The sequence below is a fragment of the Syngnathoides biaculeatus genome, chromosome 6, assembly GCF_019802595.1.
Source record: "Syngnathoides biaculeatus isolate LvHL_M chromosome 6, ASM1980259v1, whole genome shotgun sequence".
Lineage (NCBI taxonomy): Eukaryota > Metazoa > Chordata > Actinopteri > Syngnathiformes > Syngnathidae > Syngnathoides > Syngnathoides biaculeatus.
The window spans coordinates 9,553,814-9,578,350 of record NC_084645.1 but is presented as its reverse complement, the minus strand read 5'-3'; the positions used below and the strand labels follow the sequence as shown (position 1 = coordinate 9,578,350).

The following is a 24,537-nucleotide window of genomic DNA, read 5'->3' as shown; positions in this document are numbered from 1 at the left end:
CGTCTGACTTTGGTGCAGGCAGACTGTGATCAATTCCCGCTCAGTGATGCTGTTGATATCTGCCATGTGACTGACTTGTGACCAATTTAGTGTAGCCCGCCTTTGGCCCAAAGCTAGCTGGGATAGGCTCCAGCTCTCCTGTGACCCTTGTGTGGATAAGTGGCTTGGATGATACCGGGATGGATGAATAAGCCATATAAAGTGTGTCACCAAAACAGGAAGACGCCATATAGTTCCTTTGTTCCTTTACTGTTCGACATTCTTCTTGCTTCCATGTTAGACCTTTTTATATACTTGTCCCCCCCGTGAATTCCCGTAAAACCTGCCCTTTCCTAGTAATCCTCCTTACTGTACATATTGCTTGTTTAGTCACTATAATTCATGTTATTGCTAATCTCCCAATACTTGTTAGTGGTGCTTCATATCTATTACACTATTGTATTGTACTTTGCATAATGCAATTTTCTCGAGTCAACAGTAACTCTTTGTTTATTAATCTTTTGTTTTTACTAACGCGATTGTAGTGCTTTATTGTTTTCCCATTTTCTCATTTTGTACTTTGTGAGGACCTAGTATACTTGCTCATCAGTAGCACCTGTTGTTTGAACTTTAGCTGATAAGCGGCTTGGAAAATGGATGAATGAGTAATTCTTTAAAAGCTCTGTCTGCTTTAAGTTCCAACGCATATCATTACATTGCTGCTGCAATAACCACAACATTAATTCAAGCTATTGTACCATTATGATATTATTGAAATGTAAATTTTAAAAGGTTGTACTCAATGCTTAATGTTTAATTATTACTTTAAGACTCTCCACCACTGCAAAACGTGTTTACTTGGTTTGTTTTTTTATTAGGCTTTTGTTGTTGAATAAATGTTTTGCTTTTATTCCACAGCAATGTACCTTTGTTTTAGTAAAATCCATCCATCCATCCATCCATTTTCTTTACCAGTTATCCTGGTTGGTTCTACGGGTGAGCCTATCCCAGGAGACTTTGCGTGAAACCCAAATTACCTCATGGACTGGTCACCACTCAATCATAGGGCACTTACAGTCATTGACACTCACATTCAAACTGTCACTCAGAACCTACACTGCAAAACCAGGCAAATGTTTTACTCCACTGTCAGTAACTCTTGTAAAATCATGATATTCCCCCCACACCCCTCACAGGGAGAACCTCTCATATATTGACCCCATATCCATTTTTTTTCATTCGTGTGGCCATCAACTGTGCAATTACACAAATAAGTAAACTTTTTGTGAGATACCTATTTCTCCAAATTTGTCCAAGCAAGCATTTAGATTTGTATCCCGACTCCGAGTGTCACCACCCATTACTTTGCAGATAGGTTAAGTATCGATCCTCCATTTAAGCAACGAACAGGCTATGATGAATTACAATGGTTGCACTCAAGTCAAGACAAGTCAAGTTTGTTTGTATACTGTAGTCCTTAATTATAAGAGTCTTAAAGAACTTCACAGGCCCACCGTTGGCAATGATTGATGAAAAAATCTAATCTAACCCCCTCCCCCAATCAGAAAAAAACCCAATATGGGGATAAAAGAAACCTAAAGCAGAGTCTGCAGATGTAGAGGGGAATCTCCCTTCCAGGATGATCTGGCTGCAATCAATGTTGGGTGGGTAACATTTATCACATTGTCTGGTGCTGTGCAATGTTTATAACGACTGCAAGATGCTGTGCAAAGTTCAATTAAAGATAATGTTTGGGAGATATTTGAGCCTGATACACACACCTTAACCATTTTTTAAAGATGAAAATTAAAAAACACTGCTTGAGGTGAGGTGCAGCTGAGTCAAACAGCAGGTTCTGTGGGCTTGTTTTTCAGTAAACCCTTAAAAAACGGCATGGTGGAGCAGCAAGTTGAACCATCTGCCTCACAGTTCTGAGGACCGAAGTTCAAATGCTGGCCCAACCTGTGTGGAGTTTGCCTGTTCTCTCCGTGCCTGCTTGGGTTTGCTCCGGGCAATCCAGTTTCCCCCCACATCCCAAAAACATGCATTCTTTGGAGACTCTAAATTGCCCATAGGTGTAAATTATTGTTTGTTTCTATGTGCCTTGCGATTATCTGGCAACCAGTTCAGGGTGTACCCCACCTCCTGCTGCTGATAGCAGGGATAGGTTCCAGCAGTCCCGTGACCATTGTGAGGATAAGTGGCTCAAAATGGATGGATAAATGGGAAACTTCGGTTTATCAACTACAGAGATTATTAGGTTTGAAAATTGACATTTAAAAAAACTGCTCTCATTCTCATAGATTCTCATTCTGTCACTATTTATTGGAATATTTTTTTCATTTGCATGTTGTCATATGAACCTCTGAATAATAGTACAATAACTGATATGTATAACAGGAATAAGATCCTGGTTCAACCGGTTAAACGGGTTCACTCACATCTTTATTGCACAAAGGAACAAATTACTTAAAATCTTTAATTAACAGTGTCAGATGTTATCAAGAAACTTGATGGAACAAAAGACACAACATCCAACACTCCCTTAGCTATAATCTTCTAATTCAAGTATTTTACAAGGCCAAAGAAGCAGCTGTACTTCTTCAATTTAGGACTCTTGAGTACAGTCAAAGTGCCAGGATTGCACTCTGTCTACTGCTCCATTTAATATGACTTCCCCATTTGATTTACAGTGATGTGTTTTGTGGCAAGAGGTATAATGTGACAAAACACGGCCCTATAACCCCAGGATATTCAACAATGTTTAGTGCTGAGAATCGTTTAACTGGAGGATTGACAAATATATTGCTTCACTCCCTTCTTATGTACAGAATTTCAATAAAATGGACCAGTAAATCAGAGCTGAAGTTTAACCGCTCTATTTCTGTACAGGCATCAGTATGAGAGGGGTAGGTTTACATGTCTGGCACTATTTTACTGTATATTTGTGAGGACCAAAGACTTGTTAAAGGTTGCGACAATGACTACGTTGTAGGTTTAAATTGACTTAGGGGATGGTTAGGTTTTGGTATGAACTTAGGGTGCTAGGAATGTGCTAATGTTTCTGCAAATCCATTTAACAGAGAGAAACTAACCCATCTAAGCATTGATCCAATATCTACCACATGATACCAACCAGCCACAACATTGTGACAACTTTCACACAGTCATGATATTAAACACAAGATCTGAATTAAAAGGTACTCCCTTTTAAAAATTAAAAACTCATTTTTAGATTTTTGGGGGGATGGGGCCTGGTGAAAAAGAAAATGAACATTTTGGGCCCTCTAAACTAACACAGAAAATAGGAAACACTATTTTCCCATGGTGCTCTAGAGTATTGCAACGCAGACATAAATACACACAAAGCCAGGTGTGTGTGCTTGGAGACTCATTGATGGAATGTGAATGTCAGTGGTCTCCTTATTTACTCTTCGTATAAAACACTGAGCAGTAATTAACTGCAGGTATCCTCCCCAGCGAGAGGGTAATTGACTGTTTCAAAGAACCACAACTTCATAATCTATGGTGTGTGTGTGGGGAGGGGGGTGTCGTGTGTGTATGTGACAAAGGAATAAAAAGAAATTAGATCTGGGAGCCAACTGTACAGTGTGTGTGAAAATATTAACTCCTGAACATTCCACTCCTCCCCCATCTTACACCCACCCACCCCCAAGCTCACAGTAAGGATAAGGGTCAGCAGTGGTGGACAAAGCCACTCAAATGCACCAGATGTCTTTATGAGAGCATTAACATTCAGATGTATTCATTAGCAGTAAGTGCAGGAAGATGGACCATGCAGAGATGCTGTGCTAACCATCACATTATGCACCATTAATTTTAACGAGTGAGCAGGATGAGTCTCAAGTGGATTGGAGCAACTTTGGATCTGGTAACAGATACATTGGCAGGCAGAAACTTCCCAAATTATAGTCATGCGAATAAGAACTGTTACTGTAAGTACATACACAGGATAAACATACAGTAACTGCCTCTGGTAGTGGAAGTAGCCATTCTCAACTCAATTTGGCGCAGGCAGTGTGGGATCGATTCCTGCTCAATGATAGTGTTCAAATGTACCCTGTGACTGACGTGACCAGTTCGCCTTTGCCCAATGTTAGCTGGGATAGGGTCTGACAGTCCCCTGAACCTTGTGAGGATAAGCGGTTTGGAAAATGAATGGTGGATGGATGGATTTTACTAGAAGAAAGTTATATTGCTGGATGGATGGGTTTTATCTCTGATCATCGAGAGACCAAAGAATACCCATCTGATTGTTATATTTGAATATAAGTTAGTCCCTTAATCTTTACCAAGCAGGTTTTAACAATTCCTCATTAGTGTATTGACGAGAGCTATTTGTCAGCAATTAGTGGCTAACTATCTGTGGTGAGATGGCTCATGCTAACATAGGGCCATATGTTATTCTCTCACAGGGAACATAAAGTTAACAAGAGGCTAATTAGAATGTTTTAATTTGACTTACAGTGTGTTAATTGATGTTTGTTAATCATAATGAGCTAGGATGAGCTGTTTGGTAGCTCTAAATCTATGTTAATAGGTGTTGTTACTCCCGACCAGCCCTGCAGAAACAGAAGGTGTTGAAAAAAGGTGTGACTAGTTAGAGCCCCTCTGAGACTTGCAACCCCCGTTGACCATTAAAGACTAAATGTTAATTAAAACAAATCTTGGCCTTTGCTGTTTGTTAATCTGAGCAATTTGTGTAAAGCTAATGGCATGCTTCAAAAGAATTTCCCACAGATACAAAAACATGCCAACGGAAAACATTACAGATACTCTCGAGTATTGTAAAAATAACAAAACAAAAACAAAACACAAAATAACTCTCTCTAAATTTAATTTCATTCACTAAAACACTGAACATTGTAACACAATGGTCATAGTCTTCCTTTGCCTTGTCACAGCTGTTTATCAACAATAAATGTGGAACAAGAAACTTCTTGAGATGTACAAAATAAACTCAAAAGCAGTAACATAGAACTTGAAATGCTACCATAGCTATCAATATTGAGTTAATTTTAATCTATAATTCACCAAGTAATTTTTAAATTAGAGCAAACACTACATTCAAAACATTGAAACCTTGGTTTAGTTGTCTGTGCGTCGTCGCTTGGAGAGGTGGAGCCTTTCTGTTTGTAAGAATTGTTCAATTTTCGATATCTGAGCTCTGAATGATGACAGCTGCTCTTCCTGAGAGCACAAAGGTTCCAACTCAGCATCTGATCTTGGAAGTACGCCGGGGACAGAAGTTTTACTTCACATGAAAAGGGGAAAGAAAAGAAATCAGCCATGAAAATGAATGGAAATGACTTTCAGCAGTATAGAAATAGCATTGAAGAAATACTGTTAAAACAATTACCGTCAGATTACAATTGAGAGTAGCAGCATGTGGCTTTTGCTATTTACAATTAACTATCACAAATTATAGTCATTATTAAGTGGAATTTCAATGTTCAAACATAATTTGTTCTTGTGAAGTGTTCAAAGTCCAATTTGTTCAACCTCCAAAACATTTTATTCCACAAGAAATGATGTCAATGAGTATAATCCGTTCCCACCCTCCAAATGGCAAATTCCCATTTTAATTTCTATTTATGTAAAAATGTGTACACCCTGTATTTAAACAATAAAAATGCATAAAGTTAAAGCAACTTAAATGTGTATAAATGACCTTTTTTGGTCACGGTGTGATAGGGAAGGAAGAAGGAAGTATTACACCGAAGTCCCCCTCCATGATTTGACTGGGTAATTCTTCAATAAGTTCTCAATTTCTTCTATTATTACCTTTTATTACATTTTATTTTTTTAGGATAGTCAAAATAGTTGATTTAGGCATACGATACCAGTTAGCAAGAACCGTAACAAACACGCACCCCATTTTTGTACTTAGCTATTATCTCATTCCTTGAATCCATTGTGGTTCGTTTAACTTTCTTTTTCCTTTGCTGATGGTAGCAATGCTAAAGTACTGGAATTATCTATTTTTGTTATCTAATCTTGAGAAGCACTCGTGTGCTCACACGCTGAGCACGGATTGCTTGACGATGACTGCCTGCTTGACACGAAGTGGCCAGTGGCGTGTCTCGGCACCGTCCTGTTTGCATTTGTCATCGCTCAGCTTGATTCGGCTACACGTTCAACGTGGCTTCAGCTTTCCTCCGATATTCAGACAATGAGAATTGGGTTGAACACCAACTTTACTCAGATTTTTTTGGTCGAAGTCTGATTTGTAAAACTCTCAAGTTGTTTGAAATCAGAGGTTCCACTATGTTGTAAAATACATCTCATATTGTTTTGATGTTTTCTGTTTTATGTGTTAACCCTAACATATATACAAAATAATATACATAAGAAACTACAATTGTAATGTACAGTATATTGGTTCATTAAAACACTACATTGTGTATCACAAGTATAATAGCAATTGAAAAAAATTAGCTATATTAGGGCCATTCGCGGGGCGGCCGCTCTGTCAGCAGGACTGCTGAACCCGCAGGTGGTGTGGTTGCGGCTGCCAGTGGGGGTAACGTGTTTTGTGTCTTGGGTGGCCACGGTCAACCATTGCCACCACATAGCTCTTTGCCTGCTAATCCCGAAAGAGCAGTGGACTGTGACCTGTGACCAAGCACTCATGATCCAAATCCTGAACCAGATATAAAACCAAACACACATATCGACTCTACATACTAAATGGAGTACACTTATATCGCACATTATCTACCATCACAGTGGCCACAGCACTCTATACATCGCATTCACCCATTCCTGCACCAATGGCCGGCTGTTGCCATGCAAGGCACCGCCAAGACCCCTGAGACCAAATTAGGGTACAGTGACTTGCTCAAGGATATTTCAACAGTGGACAGTTTGAACTGGGATTCGGTCAAGTTGCTTATTGTGACAACGAACTATATGAATAAACATACCTAGAAGGAGTGGGCCATGTGCGGGAAAAGCTGGCAACTGGACAAGAAGGGGCAGGCAATGACACTCTGCTTTCCTACACACACATGCACACGGACACACGTACACACGCACATGCAGACACACACAGACACACAAATGCAAGAGAATCATGTACCCCCGTGTGGTATAAAACAGTAGTTTCTGAAAAAAGGCCTCTTGAGGAACTGTAACTGATGGACGATAACAGAGCAGACAATAACTAGTGTAACAGTATCCATTTCAAAGAGACAATCCAGGCCCTGATTGTACTCATGAGAAGTTCCCAGCGTTGATTCCATACAGAATGAAGAATTTAGCCAGCTTTTTTTTTTTTTTTTTTCACTTGACCAGTTTGTTCCTCACACTTCCAATGTGTTGCACTATATCTCCTTCAATAGCCTGCACCTGGATCTTATAAATCACAGAGACTGTTTGGAGTGATAGTGATAAAAGTTGGAATGAGTGTGTGTGAAATGGTGAAAAACTGAATTAGAAAAACAGAAGGAGCATAAGATGACAAAGAACATTGAAAAGTGATGGACAGATGATTAAGTAAGACTGGGAGATTGAAAAATTTTCTCGCATCAGTCATTATTTCTATTCTCTGTTAAGGTGTCTACACATTATATCAGAGGTCAGCACTGACACATCCGTCAATCAAGACCTGAGTCAACATTCCACCCAAGTGATTCTTTAAGTATTTTACATCTACTGTTGTGTCTCATGCTTTGGCCAGATGTAGGTTACTGTTACTTGTAGCTCATCTGACCACAACAGTTTGTAATACAGCTCATTAAATGTCATCATACAGTAGGAGACATGACAGGCACTGGTTTCAGTGTGGCTATGGTATGAGCTAATGCGGTCTTCAATGGTAAAGTGTCCAAATGTATCAGTTATATGTAAGTGCGATCGACCTTTTCTTGTCGTTCCCCATACTACTACTACTAATACTACCGACCAGTACTACTACCACAACTACTACTACTACTACTGCTAATAATAATAATAATAAATATAATTAAAAATAATAATAGTAATAATAAATATTATTGAAAATAATAATAACAATAACAATATTATTAAAAAATATAAATAATAGTAATAATGTAATGCCCAATGTAATTTTTGATTGAGAAGTTGTAGCCTTAGTTCTTGGGACAACTGTTTGAATAACTCCCAAAGAATAATGAGCAAATGTTTAGCCTCTGTCACAGACTTCTATTGCTGATGTTTCTTTGAAGCTCTCCCCGAAAATGCTCCACTCTCTCATCTTATGTTTCCTCCCAAATCCTGTGGATCCAGGGGCGCTGGAGGCCTTCAACAGGTCGGACGCTCTGATAATCATCAAGGGTTCTGAGAAAAATAAAGTGAGATGGAAAGAAAATCAACTCATAAGAATGAGATGTGCTATGGTAGTCAGATCAACAACAATGAAACATCTGTTTTTACACAGAGCCTAATGCTTTTCGAACAGAAATCACCTTTGTTTTGTTGCCTTTTAAGAGAAAAAGTGCAGGGAAACTGTGTAAGTAGCCCGCAGGAAGAACTTGAATTTTGCTCAGACACAGAGGAGTTCTGAAAACACACAAGGGTTAAATATGTTCAAAGAGACCATAATTAAACCTCTCTCATCATCCATCCATCCATCCATCTATCCATTCATCCATTTTCTGAGCCGCTTATCCTTATGAGCGTCGTGGGAGTGCTGGAGCCAATCCCAATTGTCATCGAGCAGGAGGCGGGGTACACCCTGAACTGTTTGCCAGCCAACTGCAGGGCACATGGAGACAGACAACAGTCGCACTCACAGTCACACCTAGGGGGAATTTAGAGTCTTCAATTCATGCATTTCTGGGGATGTAGGAGGAAACTGGAATGCCCAGAGAAAACCGACAGAGGCACAGGGAGAACATGCAAACTTCACACAGGCAAGCCAGGATTTGAACCCCGGTCCTCAGAACTGTGAGGGCAACGCTCTACAGCTGTTTCACCGTGCACCCGCCTCTATCATTACACATACAAAATATATGCTTCATGCCTAATAGTTTTCGTAGCAAAATGTTTTCACATGCATTTCTGTCTTCTGGTGCAGTGTATGAGAAACAATTGACTATATTGCATTACTTTACTATTAAAATAAGTCAACATAATTGTTACATTTGAGACATTTTTCACGATTACTTCTTTCTACAATCAAACAATAACAGTGCCAGTATATCTAGAAAACCTGATGCCTGGATCAGACTGCATGATTTTAGCCCCTATATTGGCCTGATAAGCTATCGCAGCTGATTTCCAAGATTGCACTACAAATAACAATTTCAACCTACAATGGTCCAATGAGCCAAAAATGAATCAAGAATGTTTGATTTTTTGGGGGATATCTTCCATGTAGTGAGACATATCAGTGAGAACTCTCCAACAGCGCAACGTCCACCAATCGGATTGCGTAACGTCACAGGTGCAGCACCTTCCATGCTTTCCGTTGACATGTACTCACACACACAAAAAAATGTTTACCAACACTTTTTAGCACGATTCGACAGAAAGCCAGCATATTCACATACAACTCTTTGTGCTAGAAGTAGCTTGGTAGGTTACATATCCTTTGTCACCGGCTTGTGAGCCGTATTATATTAAAGGTATATGAAAATACCTGAAGCAATCTTTGAATTAATGTCCTCTACAGAGCACTGGTGACAACCATCATGCAGTTTTGTTTTTCATTTTGAAAGTCATTCACACACACACAGACACACACGCAATACATTGGTTCAGTGCACAGTTGTGGTCATCATGGGAACAAGTGTAGCCAGTCGCATCGACCAGTTACACGTTTTCAAATTTGTCTTGTAGTCTGATCCAGCCATCAGTGACTTGCTATCACAATGATCCTGAAGTTAGTACCACAAAATTATCATTTTACATATTTTTGGAAGTGTACCTGAGCATTCGGCTGCAGGTTGCAGTCAGCGGTAGCTGTGGTAAGAACTGTCTGTTTTATAGCACCACACCAGTCAAACGAGGACCGATAGGTCTTTAAAATGGGCAAAGACAATTCTTCCACATTAACGAGGGTTTCTTTCACAGCAGGCTGCTCAAGGAATTTAGATGTGAAAACCTCAAGTAATTCAACATTACCATTTTTTAGTTGAATTGAGCCTGACAAAACACTTTCAGAGTTCTTTGAATCCATTGAATTGTCTTGGTGACTAATGGACATTTTCAAATCCCTATCAAACCTGACAGGTTGCGTCTGAAAGGCCATCTCACAGGCCTCCTTGTATGCATCACTTTCAAAATCTTCCATCCCTCCATTTGTAAGATCAGCTGTACTCTGATTATGAGCTCCACCTTTGGCATCAACAATGGTTTTCTTGACCTCATATGTGTCTTTACCACTCATTTCATCTGTGTGAGTCATGGTGCTTGTATTATTAGTAGGTTCGATCATTATCTGACTCACTGACTCGGCTGACTGAATCAGGCTGGAAAATTTTGTGTGAGAATTAGCTGTTGATTCATCCAATCTCATCATTTCTGTTTTCTCAACTGCAGTTAGCGAGGAATTGACTGACTCTGCATCAGCCTGACACAAGTGTTGAGCCTCTTGCGTGATTGCAATCGCTCCATTGTTGAAATTTTGCTCTTCAGGACAGCTGATGTCTTGAAGCAGATGAAATTCTGTCATCTCTACATGACTGCGGTCTGAAACTTTCTCTGTGTCCTTTTGATGGCAGTCCGCCTCACAGACAGAGCCTATTTTCTCACTGATGTCCACAAAGTCACTGTCTGGCAGATCGTTGCACTTTATATCACAAGTCGTCTGGGCTTTCATTTCTGTCTTTCCTTCCTCCTTCTCTCCATTACTGATCTCTGCTGATATTTCTGTGTTGGACTCGTGTGCACCCATACTGTTATATTCTTCACTGTTCCCACCATCAGCTGTTTGGCAAATAATTATATTTTTCTGCTCTTCAGTACACATTTCTTCCAAGAGATCTTCAGTATTCCTCGGCTCACATTCATTTCTGCGCCCTCCATCACTATTGTTGCTTACTTCATTCACTTTGTCCATCCTACTACAGTCTGCTCCACGTTGGCTTGTACTCCCATAGTCACTTTTTCTGTGTTTGGTCAGTTGGTCATTGCCTGACACGTTGCCGGAATTTGATATAGTTATTTCATGCACTAAGCTGTTAGCCAACTCACTGTCAGACTGATGGGAAGTAGAGCAAATGAGATTTGACACTTCTTTGGAGAGCTTTTCACTTGTGTTATAGCGTCTGGTGTTTTTATTCAAAAGGGTATCACCACTGTCCATTGTTTCCAAGAGTCCCAGGAGCCCTATGGGTGAATGAATTGAAAAAGTCTCCTCCCATTGAACTTGCAGTTGAGTTTCGGACTTCATTTGGAACATTGGGGTTCCTTGTCCTGGAAGAATAAAACATTGCATTGGTACAAAAAAAAAAGCAAGACTTCAAGTTGTAGTGAAACTGCATTGACTGAAATTAGGCTCATAAGAAAACAATGCTAAAATGTTTCTTTCTTGCATGTCCCAAATCTGTCTAAAATGTGATACCGTACTAAATCTTTGAAAAAGAACCAGTAATAAAGTATGCTCATCTCCTTGTGTATGTATAATGCTGGCTGACCTCCAATTTCACCATCCACTTTATTCTTAATACTTGTACATTCCAGACAGTCCGGGATTTTGTACTGAGAAACTGCTGAGTTCTGAAGGGTGCCAAAGACAGGCAGCATGAAGCTGGATTTGGGTTCATCGGGAGGTCTCTCTCTGGTTCCCTCCAAAAGACTAGGGAGCATCTGAGCAGAAAGACACACACATGTCAGTGCAATCTCCCATGTGTGTTTAGAACAAGAAACATCCACACACTTGAAATTTAAGAATACTTCTTGATCAACCTTGTCAATAGCAGGTGTTGTGGATTTGGAGTCTAGTATTTAGTTTTAATGTTAATGTTTCCTGATTCATGTGTGGAAGGGATAGAATAGATTTAATCGTTAATTTGATGCATTAACCGAAAGACATTCAGGTCAGTCTTTCTGTTGGGTGTCATTAATGGCTGTACAAAATAACATTCAAGATATATCTCATGCATACCCCCAGCTCATGTGTGTTTTGGGCAGGCACTTTTACCTGTGCAGATAGTTTGGTGTGTTTCTGCCTGAGGTTATCATGCGCCCCTTTCAGTGCTTGAAAATCTTGCTGCTCACTCTAGATGTCAAACAATTTCTTTTGTTTAGCAATGTGTAATGTCTAATATTTTCTCCTTTTAAACTACATAATAAAACGTTACTTTTTTAAATGTCTCTAACAATGAAACTATTATTACGTTGTCCAAAATAAACTACAGTAGCTCACCGTCAATTGGGAAACTTTTTCTTCCATTGCCTTGGTTTTCTCTTGCATCTCTTCATGTTCCTGCTTGAGGGCCTGCAGTAAAATTAACCACCCAATGCATTTTAATGCAATACAAAATGTTTATGAGTTTATATAACAAAAAGCATGTAAATAGTGCTTAAAATGCATGTTCTTTTGTGAGTTTTTTTCATTTATTTTATTATTTGCTTGTGATGCTACTCTGTTTGCTGTAGTGTGATGATTTTAGTTTTGATGTGACACCGTGATTGTGTACAACATCGTCAGTTATGACCTGCCTACACAGGTAACATATGGGGCAACATGAACTTCTGTTTACATGTGAAATGTAAATATTACTCGCTGCCTCATGAGCACCATCAAATAGTAGCTTACATACTGTAATTTCTCCAGTATACTGCGTCCTGAAGTATAATGCACACCCCCAAAGTTGACCTAAAAAAATCAGGAAAAACCCTTCTACCAATGTACAATGCGCACCACCAATTTGCTACTACCCATATGCTCAAAATATTGGAAATTATCTGTACTTATATTTTCTTAGGTTTGTACTTGTATTGTTTTTCAAAAAACTGTCTGTGCAACAATCATTAATAATAATTAGCATGCATGTGCTGATATAGCTGTAATATAATCTCGGAACAGGCCACAGGACACGCTTGTCCTGGTCCCTGTAATTGTCAGAACAGAATCCCTCAACCAACTAAGATAAATGCTCAATGATGGCATAGCATTTTATTAATACTGTTGATAACACATATTACAGTCTTAAATAAATATTTAACACTGTTTGACTTGAAAAAAAAATGAATTAAATATTTGTGCATAAAACATTTGTGCAAAGTGAAGTTTATCCTCTACATTACACATCCTTGTCCAAGACTTCAAAAGCAACATCTGGCTCATCTCCAATTTGAAAAATATCCATCGTAGCTACTTTTGGTGACTTGGTCCAGTTCTGGTGCTTCCTGAATTCATGAACAGTGATCCTATTTTGCTCCCACAGCATGTCATCCTCTGTGCCATCCATAGTTTGTGGGGAAACATTTTTTGAATCCCAAGAGTTTTGTTTCTGCAGCGCAGCCTCTTGCCCACCTGACGCCTTAGTTTTCCTGTAGCGTCAGGTGGGTATCAAAACAATGTGAGCTCAAACTACGTAGAAACAAGGGTAATGGGCACATTTAAAAAAAAAACGTGTGCGCTCTCCGTTTTTTTTTTTTTGTTTGTTTTAATGTGCCCATGACGCTTGTATTAAATAGTTTGAGCTCAAGTTGTTTTTATCCCCACCTGAAGCCATTGAAACGAGATATCATTGTTTTGGACTGCTGCTCTACTCACGGGTTTGCGACATCATCGGCAATATTGATGACATTTCTTTTAAAAGTAGCTGCAAAAGTAGCCGTTGTAATGGACATTTTTTTGTCTTAGTTTATGTTAAAACAAACTCACAGGCAGTCGTTTCTGATCATTGGTGCAGTAGCAACAAGCATGCTACGCTAACGACCATAAAATGCAAGCTCCCCGAGGAGCTCAGAGAGGTCAGATTAGGGGAGCACATTACCGTAATATATATAAATGTGTAACATAAGACATCGAATATAATATCAAAATATATATGTATACATTTTTTACCACGCTACATTCCTGTATACAACTATACAACGTGATTGTATTTTTTTTATTTTTCATTCATACCTAAATATAATGCACTCTGTTAAGTTTTAGAAAATAGTTTTGGAAAAATTTGCAAATTATTTTCGAGAAATTACAGTACATGCATGTACTTGTGCTGACATGCATGCTAACAATGTAGTCAGTGTGTTTCAGTTTACCTTGATGGACAATTGACAACAACAATTGCAAATGTTGGAACTCAGTGTGCACATAAGGTGCTATGTCTAATGTGGTGCCTGTCTATTTAGAAGATAATTCAAGACCTTTACAATAGTGAAAATACGGTCACTTGAAAAAAAAAACAGGCCAAAATCTCTGAATATGTGGGGCTGCAAACAGTAAACTGCGAATGGGCATGGGCACACTGTAAAACTATATTGGCTATTGACAGCAAGCTTTGGCTATTATTGATTGCTGTATACGTTTTATCTCTATTACTGAAAGATTTCCTATTCCTATTTCCTAGTATAGGGGGTCAAACTCACATATCAATACTCATTGTGGATAACTTTCAGTTGATTACCTGTCAATCATACATTATTGATGACATGTAATGACAGTCATACTTGAACCTTGAGGCAATTTTAAGTCTTCAATTTGCATAACAGAGATATGTTTAGACTTTTGGAGGAATGCAGGGAGCGCTGAGAAATCCCACACAAGTACAGGTACCACATAGTATGGTAATGCGAGAGAGTTTTCGATGCAAATCCAGAATCTTCTTTCCGTGCCACCCCAAAGTAAATCATGATCCTAAGAAGAGGATATTCATTAATGAAGCAATGTGCTGAAATTCCGTTTTATTATTAGCATTAATCATTATGAATGATTGATTGCCATACATTAAACTGGGGGGGGGGGACCCTCAAGTAGAAATCCTGAAACTATGAGTAAGTTAGTTTCGAGAGATTCAAGTCACTAATCCCTCCACCAAATAGTAAAAACAGTGCGTAAAAACAACTTAAAAATCAGGACAATGTTAAAAAAATAATAATTAAAGTAACAGCAGGTCTGTTGTCACGTACAATAAATATTGCAATGCATGTTCTGACCTTGTACTGATCCTCTCGTGTCTGCAGCTGTAGCTCTAGCCTGTTCACGGCCTGTGTCTGGTTCAAAAAAAGCTGCTGAGTGTGCTGCAGTGATCTTATCACCTCCTGAACCATCACAAATACACAATTAACAGAGTAGATATGTAGAACAGCATTAAAACAGATATATACCAGAGCAACTTTTTTTGTTCAGCAAAATTTTAAACAAAAAATAAAAATAAAAAAAGACCAAATGTAATGCAAACGAAATTAAGATAACTTGAAATGAATTACAGACCAAAACAGTTTTCATAATTTGTGGAATTACTCACTTGTTTCTCTGAACGCAGAGCTGCATATTCTTCGTGTAGTCTTTTGTTTATTTCCTTTTCCTAAACATGGGAAAATTAGTTAATTACCAGTTCAGTGGCTTGGTTCCTTCCACTTATTGTGTCACACATACAGAATGGCAAATGTGTGCCATTCAAATTCAATTAGCTTACTAAGAATTGTTGGTTACCTTGCTCAGTTTGTAACGCATCTGGTTTAGATTCTGCTCTGTTTGTGTCATCATGCTGTACGTGTTGTTGTGTTGGACCGATGACAACTTTGCCTTTATTAGTTTGGTGTTGACCTCCTGCAACTCCTGAGAAACATGATTGATTAAAATTAACTGTCCCACAATTTAAGAAGCTGATTACTTTGCTCTGGCTAAGATATCAACTACAGATCTGTGAACAAAATGCGAGGCTCATTCATGTGCATTATTCACTTTTTACCTCGTAAAAAATTATTCGACCATACCTTTATTAGTGACTGAATGGTTGCTTCATGTTTTTCATTTGTAGCTGTTAGTTTTTCATTTCTTTTGATGGCTTCATTAACTGTCAGGAAAAAAAACACACAAAGGACACACAATCAGACTTTGTGTCAGCTGAACAGACTGCTGGTATCAATGCTCCGGATGTGTTGGCATGATATTGTTGCTGCAGTTTTAACTTCAGTTCAATAGTTAACATGTGGCTGTGTTTCATCCTGGAACATCTTGACAGCAAAGGGACCCATGTAAGGATCCTGGTGTAGACTTTAGCTGTGCATTCAAAGCAAAGCAAACTAAAGCGAGTGTATTTATACACCACATTTTATACACAAGCTAACTCAATGTGCTTGACATGATTAAAAGCATTTAGAAAACTAAGAATTAAAACAGCTTTTACAAAATTAAAACCAAAATCAGAATCGGCGTTAAGAGTCAGCTTTATTGGTAAAGGTGAAAGAACACAGCAGTCGGTGCCGCCCTTGTATAACATCTAGAACAAAGAGCAAACAAATTAACAAGAACAAAGAACAAGAGACATTTCTGTTTATCGGAACTATTCCTTATAAGAGTCACAGATGTGTACTGTTCATTTAGAACAGTTAAGAGTGCGTCAATGGCCCAAATCATGTTAAGCTTGTACTGAGTGCCCTTACCCGTTCGCGGTTTCCGTTAGAGACTAATGCAATGACAATTGTGCAAAGGGAGCAGTTTCAAGTGATGAATCGTGCAATAGTCTACAGAGTATATTACTAATACTAATACCAATTGGACCAGCAGGATATGAGGGTCCCATCAACGGTATAAGGCACAAAATAGTAGGTTCGCTGATCAAGAATATAAAGCCCAAGTGACATGCCTATAAACCAGGGGTCACCAACGCGGTGCCCGCGGGGGGATGGTAGCCCACGAGGACCACATAAGGCGCCCGCGAGGTATGTTCTAAAAATGCCATAGGCCACAAATTCTTGCTATTATTTGTGCTTTAAATTCTGAATCTGACTTGCTTACGTGAATTTAAATTTTAAAATACCTATAATGTCATTTCTTACAATAAATTAAAACGGAAATATTTTATGTACGTTGAATGAACTGAGTCTGAAATGTGCCGCAAACAGGTCACGTAGCCCTTCATACGATGGGTGCTCACGAAGTAGCCCTCAGCCTCAAAAGGTTGCTGAGCCTCCTATAAACATTCTAAAATAGATATTGTAATGAAAAATAGATATAACATTATCCATTTCAATGTCTATACAAAAAAATAAATACAGGGATGAGAATGACCAATTTGGACAAACTGAAAATGTCTGCCTTTGGCAGACATAACGCACACAACGCGTGCATGAGAGTTTTAAAGGGGGGTGCGCCCCCCTTGAGGAACAATTTTTTTTTTATAAAACACACTATTAAATGGTGACCTGTGGTTACTTCTAACAATGTAAATACATGGCCATCAAAACATTTTGAAAACTTAAAATAAGAGTCCAAACAACCAAAATAATTGAATGAAAATGAAAATGTAGAATTTACATAAAAAGGGCTACTGTACTTACAAGTTATACTTCAGAAATAAGTACACAAGTAATTTTTTTATATATTTATACATGAAATATAAAAGTGAGCGATAAAATGTGTGATCTACAGGGCCAGTGCTACAGATAGGCCTAATCATATTAGCAGTTGTCATTTATATAATATTTGAGAAATTTACGTTCAAATTATCTTTGTGTTTCCTGACTTGGATATGCACCTCGATATTTTTTGCTCCTCGGCTTCCATAATTGTTCATATCAGAATACAGAGTGCACAGCACTTTGCCGGGAATGTCGACTTTTTGTGTTCGGTTAGACATGTTGATACAGTTTTCGTTCCTATCTGCACAGTTACACTTTTTCCAAGCCAAGCCCATCTGAAACTATTTTTTACCCCGTGGTCTTTTTCAATTTCCCTGGCACTATCGTCATCTTTTCGCCGCTCGATAACATATGCATACGTATGTTTATAAGTTATAACTACTGCTAGGAAACAGAAAGCTTCTCTATGAAATGTTAACATCAGAGTGAAAATACCGATGAAATACCACCAAAATGCTGCCGGAAATCGGAATGTTGTCGTTATTATAAACAAGAAATTTAATGCAAACAGATACCAATCCCGTAAACAGATAGCAATGCCGTTGTCCGCTATCACAGCTGTGACTAATTTCCCGACTAGTGCTGCCAATAGATGCTGTCTTGATCACAGCCTCGCCCCGCGTCAAGCCATACCCTACCCCGCCCCAAATTTTCTCAACAGATTTACACGTTCCACAAAAATGACATTTTCAGCTGAAAAAACTTGGAATTCCGAGAATAGGCGGAAAATTATCATCCCTGAAATATGAGTGGAGAGCATGTCATCCATGCGCAAAGTTGCGGAAGTCTCACTCGACATCCAAGTGGTAGCCATATTGCCTGCAACGTCAGCAGCAGATGTGACACTGGGACATTCGCCATTGAAAACATCTAGTGGCACCTGCTATGGGAGAGGAACAACAGAGATTTTCAGATTTTTCTGACACCCCTCTGACACGGAAGCTCTTTTCAAAGAAGAGAACATCTCACAATCGATTGAAGTGAAGGTTACTATTACCTCATCGTTTCGAGCCATATTTAGATGATATGTTGATCACTTATAACTAACAACAGATTCCCCGACAGTATGTATGCAGTCACTCACATTTGACGAGCACGACCACGGTCGCGCGCTTCCGTGGTTGCAAATCTGCAAAGTCGAGCATGGAAATTCCTCGCGCATTAAAATTTGTTACGAATAGAAAAAATAGATATTGAAAGACGTCACTTATTTTGTGTAGCCCTGACATTAATTTATGTGTTTATTTCATAAACGTTGTTAACTAAACAAGCATGCTCCAAAACAACCAGTATTCACCCGGAAACAGGAAATGCAAGTTAACCGTACTGAGCATGTACGGAAGTTAGGCCGAAAGCTGCTTCATGTACTGCGAGTGCAGTTACATCAAAAGTCATCAACATAATAAGTCAAAGGAAACTCAGTTACATCAGGGGTGCTCATTGCGTCAATCGTGAGGCAGTGCCCCCCCAAAAAATAAGCATTAGACTATCATCCACCTTGTCACTTTAGTCAGGTGTGGCCAATATGTCGAGCGCACGCACATAAAGGCGTGTTCTAGCAAGCCAGCCTCCTATTTACGGCAGTCGAACGATGTGTGCTTCCCCCACTGCCCCCCACAACAATACAACACGATTGCCAACAGGAATGTTTGTTACAACGTATCGCTAGCTTGTTGCCACTAACGCCAATGTTGAACGAAACTCAGCATCTTCATGACATTGCGGGTATAGACAGGTCAGGTTTATTCCATGACAGGCTAGTGCATTTCACTTTTCTTCTAATAAAGTTTGTCATATCAGGAATTTTTAATGATTTAATGATGAAAAATTTTGAATACCGATTTGTATCATGTTCTACTGATATCAGTTGAAATTGGAAATTATCATTTCTGAGTTAGAAATTTTAGTTTTCTATTTTATTTATGTATACTTATTTTATTTTTAATTTACAGTTATGTTACATTAATCCAGTAAGTTATTTTAAGGTCTTGAGATTCCATCCTTAATCACACCCAAAACTTTATCTGCGAGAATGACTGATCAAACCCATACATTTTTCAAATGTGAGTGACTGATGTATGACAGCCATGAGCGACGACAATGCCATAAAGGGGCCCCGCTTGGCACCTAGATGATCCACTCCAGCTCGGCACGTGATGAGTCACCCCGGCCGAAGCCCTGATCGTCGGACGCAGCGTGGCGAAGCAGTGATCACGGGATGCAGCGCGCCAAAGCCATGATTGGGGGACGCGGCACGCCGAAACCGTGATCGGGGGACGCGGCGCCGACGTGCACATCAACACATTTAGCATCCCTGACTTATGGATTACGTATCCCCCATTTTAACTTGCATTGATCTGGTGAGCTTCCCTGACAGAATGAGCTGAAAGAGCTGGTGGCCAGGATGTGGAGGGTCTGAAATTATCCTCCCCACTCTGTATCTAGTTTGAGTGGCGTGCAAGTCTTCAGAAGTGGGTAGGGTCTTGCCGACAATCCATTCAGTGGTTTTGATTGTTCGTTGCAGTCGGAGTTTGTCCTTTTTTGTGGCAGCCCTAAACTAGACTGTGATGAAGGTACACAGTACTGATTGGATGACTGGTGTGTAGAACTGTCTCAGCAGCTCTTGTGACAGGCCATGCTTCCTCAGAAGCCACAAGAAGTACATGCTTTGCTGGGCTTTATTGAGGATAGAGTTGATGTGCGTCACCCACTTCAGGTCTTGTGTGACTGTAATTCTCAGGAACTGGAAGGTCTCGACAGTTGACACAAGACATTTGGACAGCATTACGGGCAGATGTGGTGAAGAATGCCTCCTGAAGTCCGCAATTATCTCTACAGTCTTTCGAGTGTTCAATGGCAGGTTGCGTTGGGCTCACCAAAGCTCCTGTCTCGCCACTTCTTGTCCATACACAGTCTCGTCGCTGTCTTTGATGAGGCCAATGACTATGATGTCACCTGTGTACTGCAGGAGTTTGGCTGTTGGGTGCCTCGAGGTGCAGTCACTTGTGTAGAGCAAGAAGAGCACAGGGGAGAGGACACAACCTTGTGGTGGCCCGGTACTAATAGTGCGCGTGGATGAGGTGGTGTCCCTCAGCCTCACCTGCTGTAGGCGAGACGGTGAGCTGGTGAAGCTTGGAGGAGAGGATTTCAGGGATTATGGTGTTAAATGCAGAGCTGAAGTTCACGAACAGGATCATCGCATGTTTTCCCTCGCTGTCGAGATGTTCATGGATGAAGTGCAGACCCGTGTTGACGGAATCATCCGCAGACCTGTTAGCTTGATGGGCAAACTGCAGTGGGTCCAGCTGGGGACCTGTGACACTCTTGAGGTAGTCTAGAACAAGCCGTTCAAAGGACTTCATGACCACAGATGTCAAGGCAACAGGCCTGAAGTCATTAGGACCTGAAACTGCTGCTTTTTTAGGGACCGCTATGATGGTGGAACGTTTGAAGCAAGTTGTACTTCACACAGTTCTAGAGACCTGTTGAAGATATTTGTGAGGACAGGAGCAAGTTGGTCCGCACAGACTTTGAGGCAGGATTAAGTAGAAAGCGTTTAGAAACCATGAGAAAAAAAGGAGAAATTAAAACCAGGGCTGAAAAAAAATTGACACTTGCAGCTGACGTCACTTCTGTTGGCAACTTATTCTTCTTGTGTGTGAGTCTTTTTGGGAAGTCTAGCCAGAAGGCCATTACAATAGAATCCGATTCAGAATCAGCTTTATCAGCCAAGTGTGTAAAAACACACAAGGCAGTCAGCGCTGCCCTGGTATGACATTCAGAACAAAGAACAACAAAGTAACAAGAACAAAGAACAAGAGACATTTCTGTTTATAGGAACTATTTCTTAAAAGACCCACAGATGTGCAAGATGTAAAGTCTTATTCATTTAGAACAGGTAGGAGATAACAGTGTCAACATCCCACAGTGTGTTAAGCTTATACAGAGTGCCTTCCCTGGTTTCCGATTTCCGTTATAGACCAGTGCACTGACAATTGTGCAAAAGAAACAGTTTAAACTGACAAATCGTGCGACAAATCTGTAATTCCCAAGAACTTGAAGGTCCTCATGGTTGACACACGACAGTTGGAAAGGGTCAGGGGCAGCTGTGGTGAAGGATGCCTCCTGAAGTCCACAATCATCTCTACAGTCTTTAGAGTGTTCAATACTAGGTTGTGCTGACCACACCAAAGTTCCAGTCTCGCCACTTTCTGTCGATACGCAGACTCATGGCTGTCTTTGATGAGGCTAATGACCGTGCTGTCATCTGCGAACTTCATGTTTTGAATAGACAAGTCTACTTGAGATAAAAGCATGGATGAGCTTCCCTGGTGTCCTTGGCCTATGCAAGCTTTCACTCTGCATATATGTCCTTCAGATGGTAGGAGGCAGTTTGAGTAATTGATTTGATGTGACTATTGAAAGTCAGTCAAAATCTTTCAGTAAACCAACCTTTCAGACTTGGTCTCTGGTTTTTAAAGAGAGTGATTTGAGGTACAGAGGAGAAAATAAGTATTTGAACACTCAGCTATATTGCAAGTTCGACCACTTAGAAATCATGGAGGGGTCTGAAAATTTCATAATAGGGGCATGTTCTCTGTGAGAGAGATAATTTAAAAAGAAAAATCCAGAAATCACAATGTATGATTTTTTTAACAATTTTTTTTTGTGATACAGCTGCAAATAAGTGTTTGAACACCTGAGAAAACCAATGTTAATATTTGGTACAGTAGCCTTTGTTTGCAATTACAGAGGTCAAACGTTTCCGGTAGTTGTTCATCAGGTTCGCACACACTGCAGGAGGGATTTTGGCCCACTTCTCCACACAGATTTTGTCTAGATCAGACAGGTTTCTGGGCTGTCGCTGGGAAACATGGAGTTTCAGCTCCCTCCAAAGAATTTCTATTGGGTTTAGGTCTGGAGGCTGGCTAGGCCACGTTAGAACCTTGATATACTTCTTACGGAGCCACTGCTTGGTTTTCCTGACTGTGTGCGTCGGGTCTTTGTCACGTTGAAAGACGCACCCACAACCCATCTTCATTGCTCTGACTGAAGGAAAGAGGTTGTTCCCCCAAATCTCACAATACATGGCCGTAGTCATCCTCTCCTTAATACAGTGCAGTCGCTCTGTCCCATGTGCTGAAAAACACCCCCAAAGCATGATGCTACCACCCCCATGCTTCACAGTAGGGATAGTATTCTTGGGATGGAACTCATCATTCATCTTCCTCCAAACATGATTAGTGGAACTATAACCAAAAACTTCCATTTTGGTCTCATCTCACCATAAAACCTTCTCCCATGACTCCTCTGTATCATCCAAATGGTCATTGGCAAACTTAAGACGGGCCTTGACATGTGTGGATTTAAGCAGGGGAACCTTCCATGCCGTACATGATTTCAAACCATGACGTCTTGCTGTATTACCAACAGTCACCTTGGAAACCTTGGTCCTAGCTCTTTTCATGTGATTGATCAAGTTCTGTGGTGTTGTCCTGGGCTGATTCCTCACCTTTCTAATGATCATTGAGACTTATCTTGCATGGGGCTCCGCTCCGATTTAGATTGCCCGTGATGTTTAGATTCTTCCATTTTCTAATGATTCCTCCAGCAGTGGACCTTTTTTCACCAAGTTGTTTGGCAATTTCTCCATAGCCCTTTCCAGCCATGTGGAGTTGTACAATTTTGTCTTTGGTGTCTTTGGACAGCTCTTAGGTCTTGGCCATGTTAGCCATGGAGCTAACGACCTCACACAGGTGCATCCAATTCAGGATAATACATGGAGTGGAGGTGGACTTGACACTTGGACATTGTATTTAGATAGATAAATGTGTGGTATTGACATTATGAGCAGCAATGTACACGGTCAAAAATTATGTGTATGACAGTGTATTAAATTATATACAATTACCAACAGTTTAGCAGAATAATCAGTTGGGCAGTCTACACAGTGCTGCAAGGACAAAGCAAAAAGAGTGCTTAAAGTGTAGTTTGTACAAGAGCTTAATTTAAACCCTCGAGGCAATAGTGGTGGGTGCCAGAGAGGGATAATAATAATGGGGGTAAAGCAGAGAGGGAGTTGAGCATCCTGACTGACTGGTGCAAGAAACTGTCTTTGAGCCTGCTGGTTTTGATCCAAAGGCTCTGCAGTCTCCTCCTGGTGGCAACAATTTGTGTGGGGTGGGTGAGTGTGGTCACCTCAAATCATGGTGGCCTTGCGGGTGAGGTCGGTGTGATAAATGTCCAGAAGAGAGGGGAGAGAGACACCGATGATCATTTCAGCTGCTCTCACAGTGTGTTGCAGGATCTTCCGGCAGGAGGTGGTGCAGGTGACACTGGTGATCTGTAAAAGGAGATCATGATTGGGGACAGGGCTCTCCCTCTTCAGTTTCCGCAACAAGTAGGGCTCTTGTTGAGCCTTTTTAGCCAGTGCTGTGTTGTTAGTGGTCCAGGACAGGTCTTGGAAATGTGTACAGTCAGGAATTTGGTGCTGCTCACCCGGTCTACTGCAGCACTGTTGACTCTGACACCTGTTTCACATTCGGACTGTAATTTGACAGGGATTTAGGTTGGAGTTTTTGTCATTGGCCTTTGCCAGTTCATTGAGTTTGCACTGTGTCACCATGTACGAACACTGCTTCTGAACTAAAACCCACTGAACATTATGCCTTTGCCTTGGGGTCCTGCATTTGGGTCCTCCCCCACACCGATGGCTCATGACAGGTAGGGTGCAGCAAGGATTTGAGGGTGGATTTTATGTGCTCCATGAACAGCCACTCAAAGCACGTCATAATGATAGGAGGAGTGAATGCAACCAGCCTCTCAGGACGCTGCCAGGAATGTCGTAAAGTCCAGAAGCATTTTTCGCATTAGTCCTTCTGTGTGCTCTTCGTACATTGTTCAGGGACTGCAGCCGCACCCGGTCATTGGGAGGCAGAGGAATCTTCTGTGCTGGGGTGGTGTTATCTGCCTCAAAACGAGCAAAGAAGTCCTTGAGCTGATCCGGCAGCTAAGAGGAGTTGTCGCAGG

General features: G+C 40.4%; 1 protein-coding gene across 12 annotated transcripts in view; it reads right to left on the bottom strand.

Annotated features, from left to right (window-relative positions):
- Positions 1–3,719: 3,719 nt before the first annotated feature.
- Positions 3,720–24,537, bottom strand: part of LOC133502182 (protein lava lamp-like) — a 47,273-nt gene continuing 26,455 nt past the window's right edge. For 11 of the 12 annotated variants that reach the window (XM_061822687.1, XM_061822675.1, XM_061822685.1 and 8 more), the window contains 12 exons: positions 15,862–15,941; positions 15,578–15,703; positions 15,390–15,449; positions 15,079–15,183; positions 12,335–12,406; positions 12,110–12,187; positions 11,604–11,775; positions 9,893–11,382; positions 8,430–8,523; positions 8,165–8,301; positions 6,927–7,000; positions 3,720–5,254 (listed from right to left, as the gene is read on the bottom strand). In XM_061822687.1, coding sequence (XP_061678671.1) covers positions 5,089–5,254; positions 6,927–7,000; positions 8,165–8,301; positions 8,430–8,523; positions 9,893–11,382; positions 11,604–11,775; positions 12,110–12,187; positions 12,335–12,406; positions 15,079–15,183; positions 15,390–15,449; positions 15,578–15,703; positions 15,862–15,941 — 2,654 coding nt within the window. In that variant the 3' untranslated portion in view covers positions 3,720–5,088. The remainder of the gene's footprint in view (positions 5,255–6,926; positions 7,001–8,164; positions 8,302–8,429; positions 8,524–9,892; positions 11,383–11,603; positions 11,776–12,109; positions 12,188–12,334; positions 12,407–15,078; positions 15,184–15,389; positions 15,450–15,577; positions 15,704–15,861; positions 15,942–24,537) is intronic. The other variant, XM_061822681.1, reaches the window with a different exon arrangement.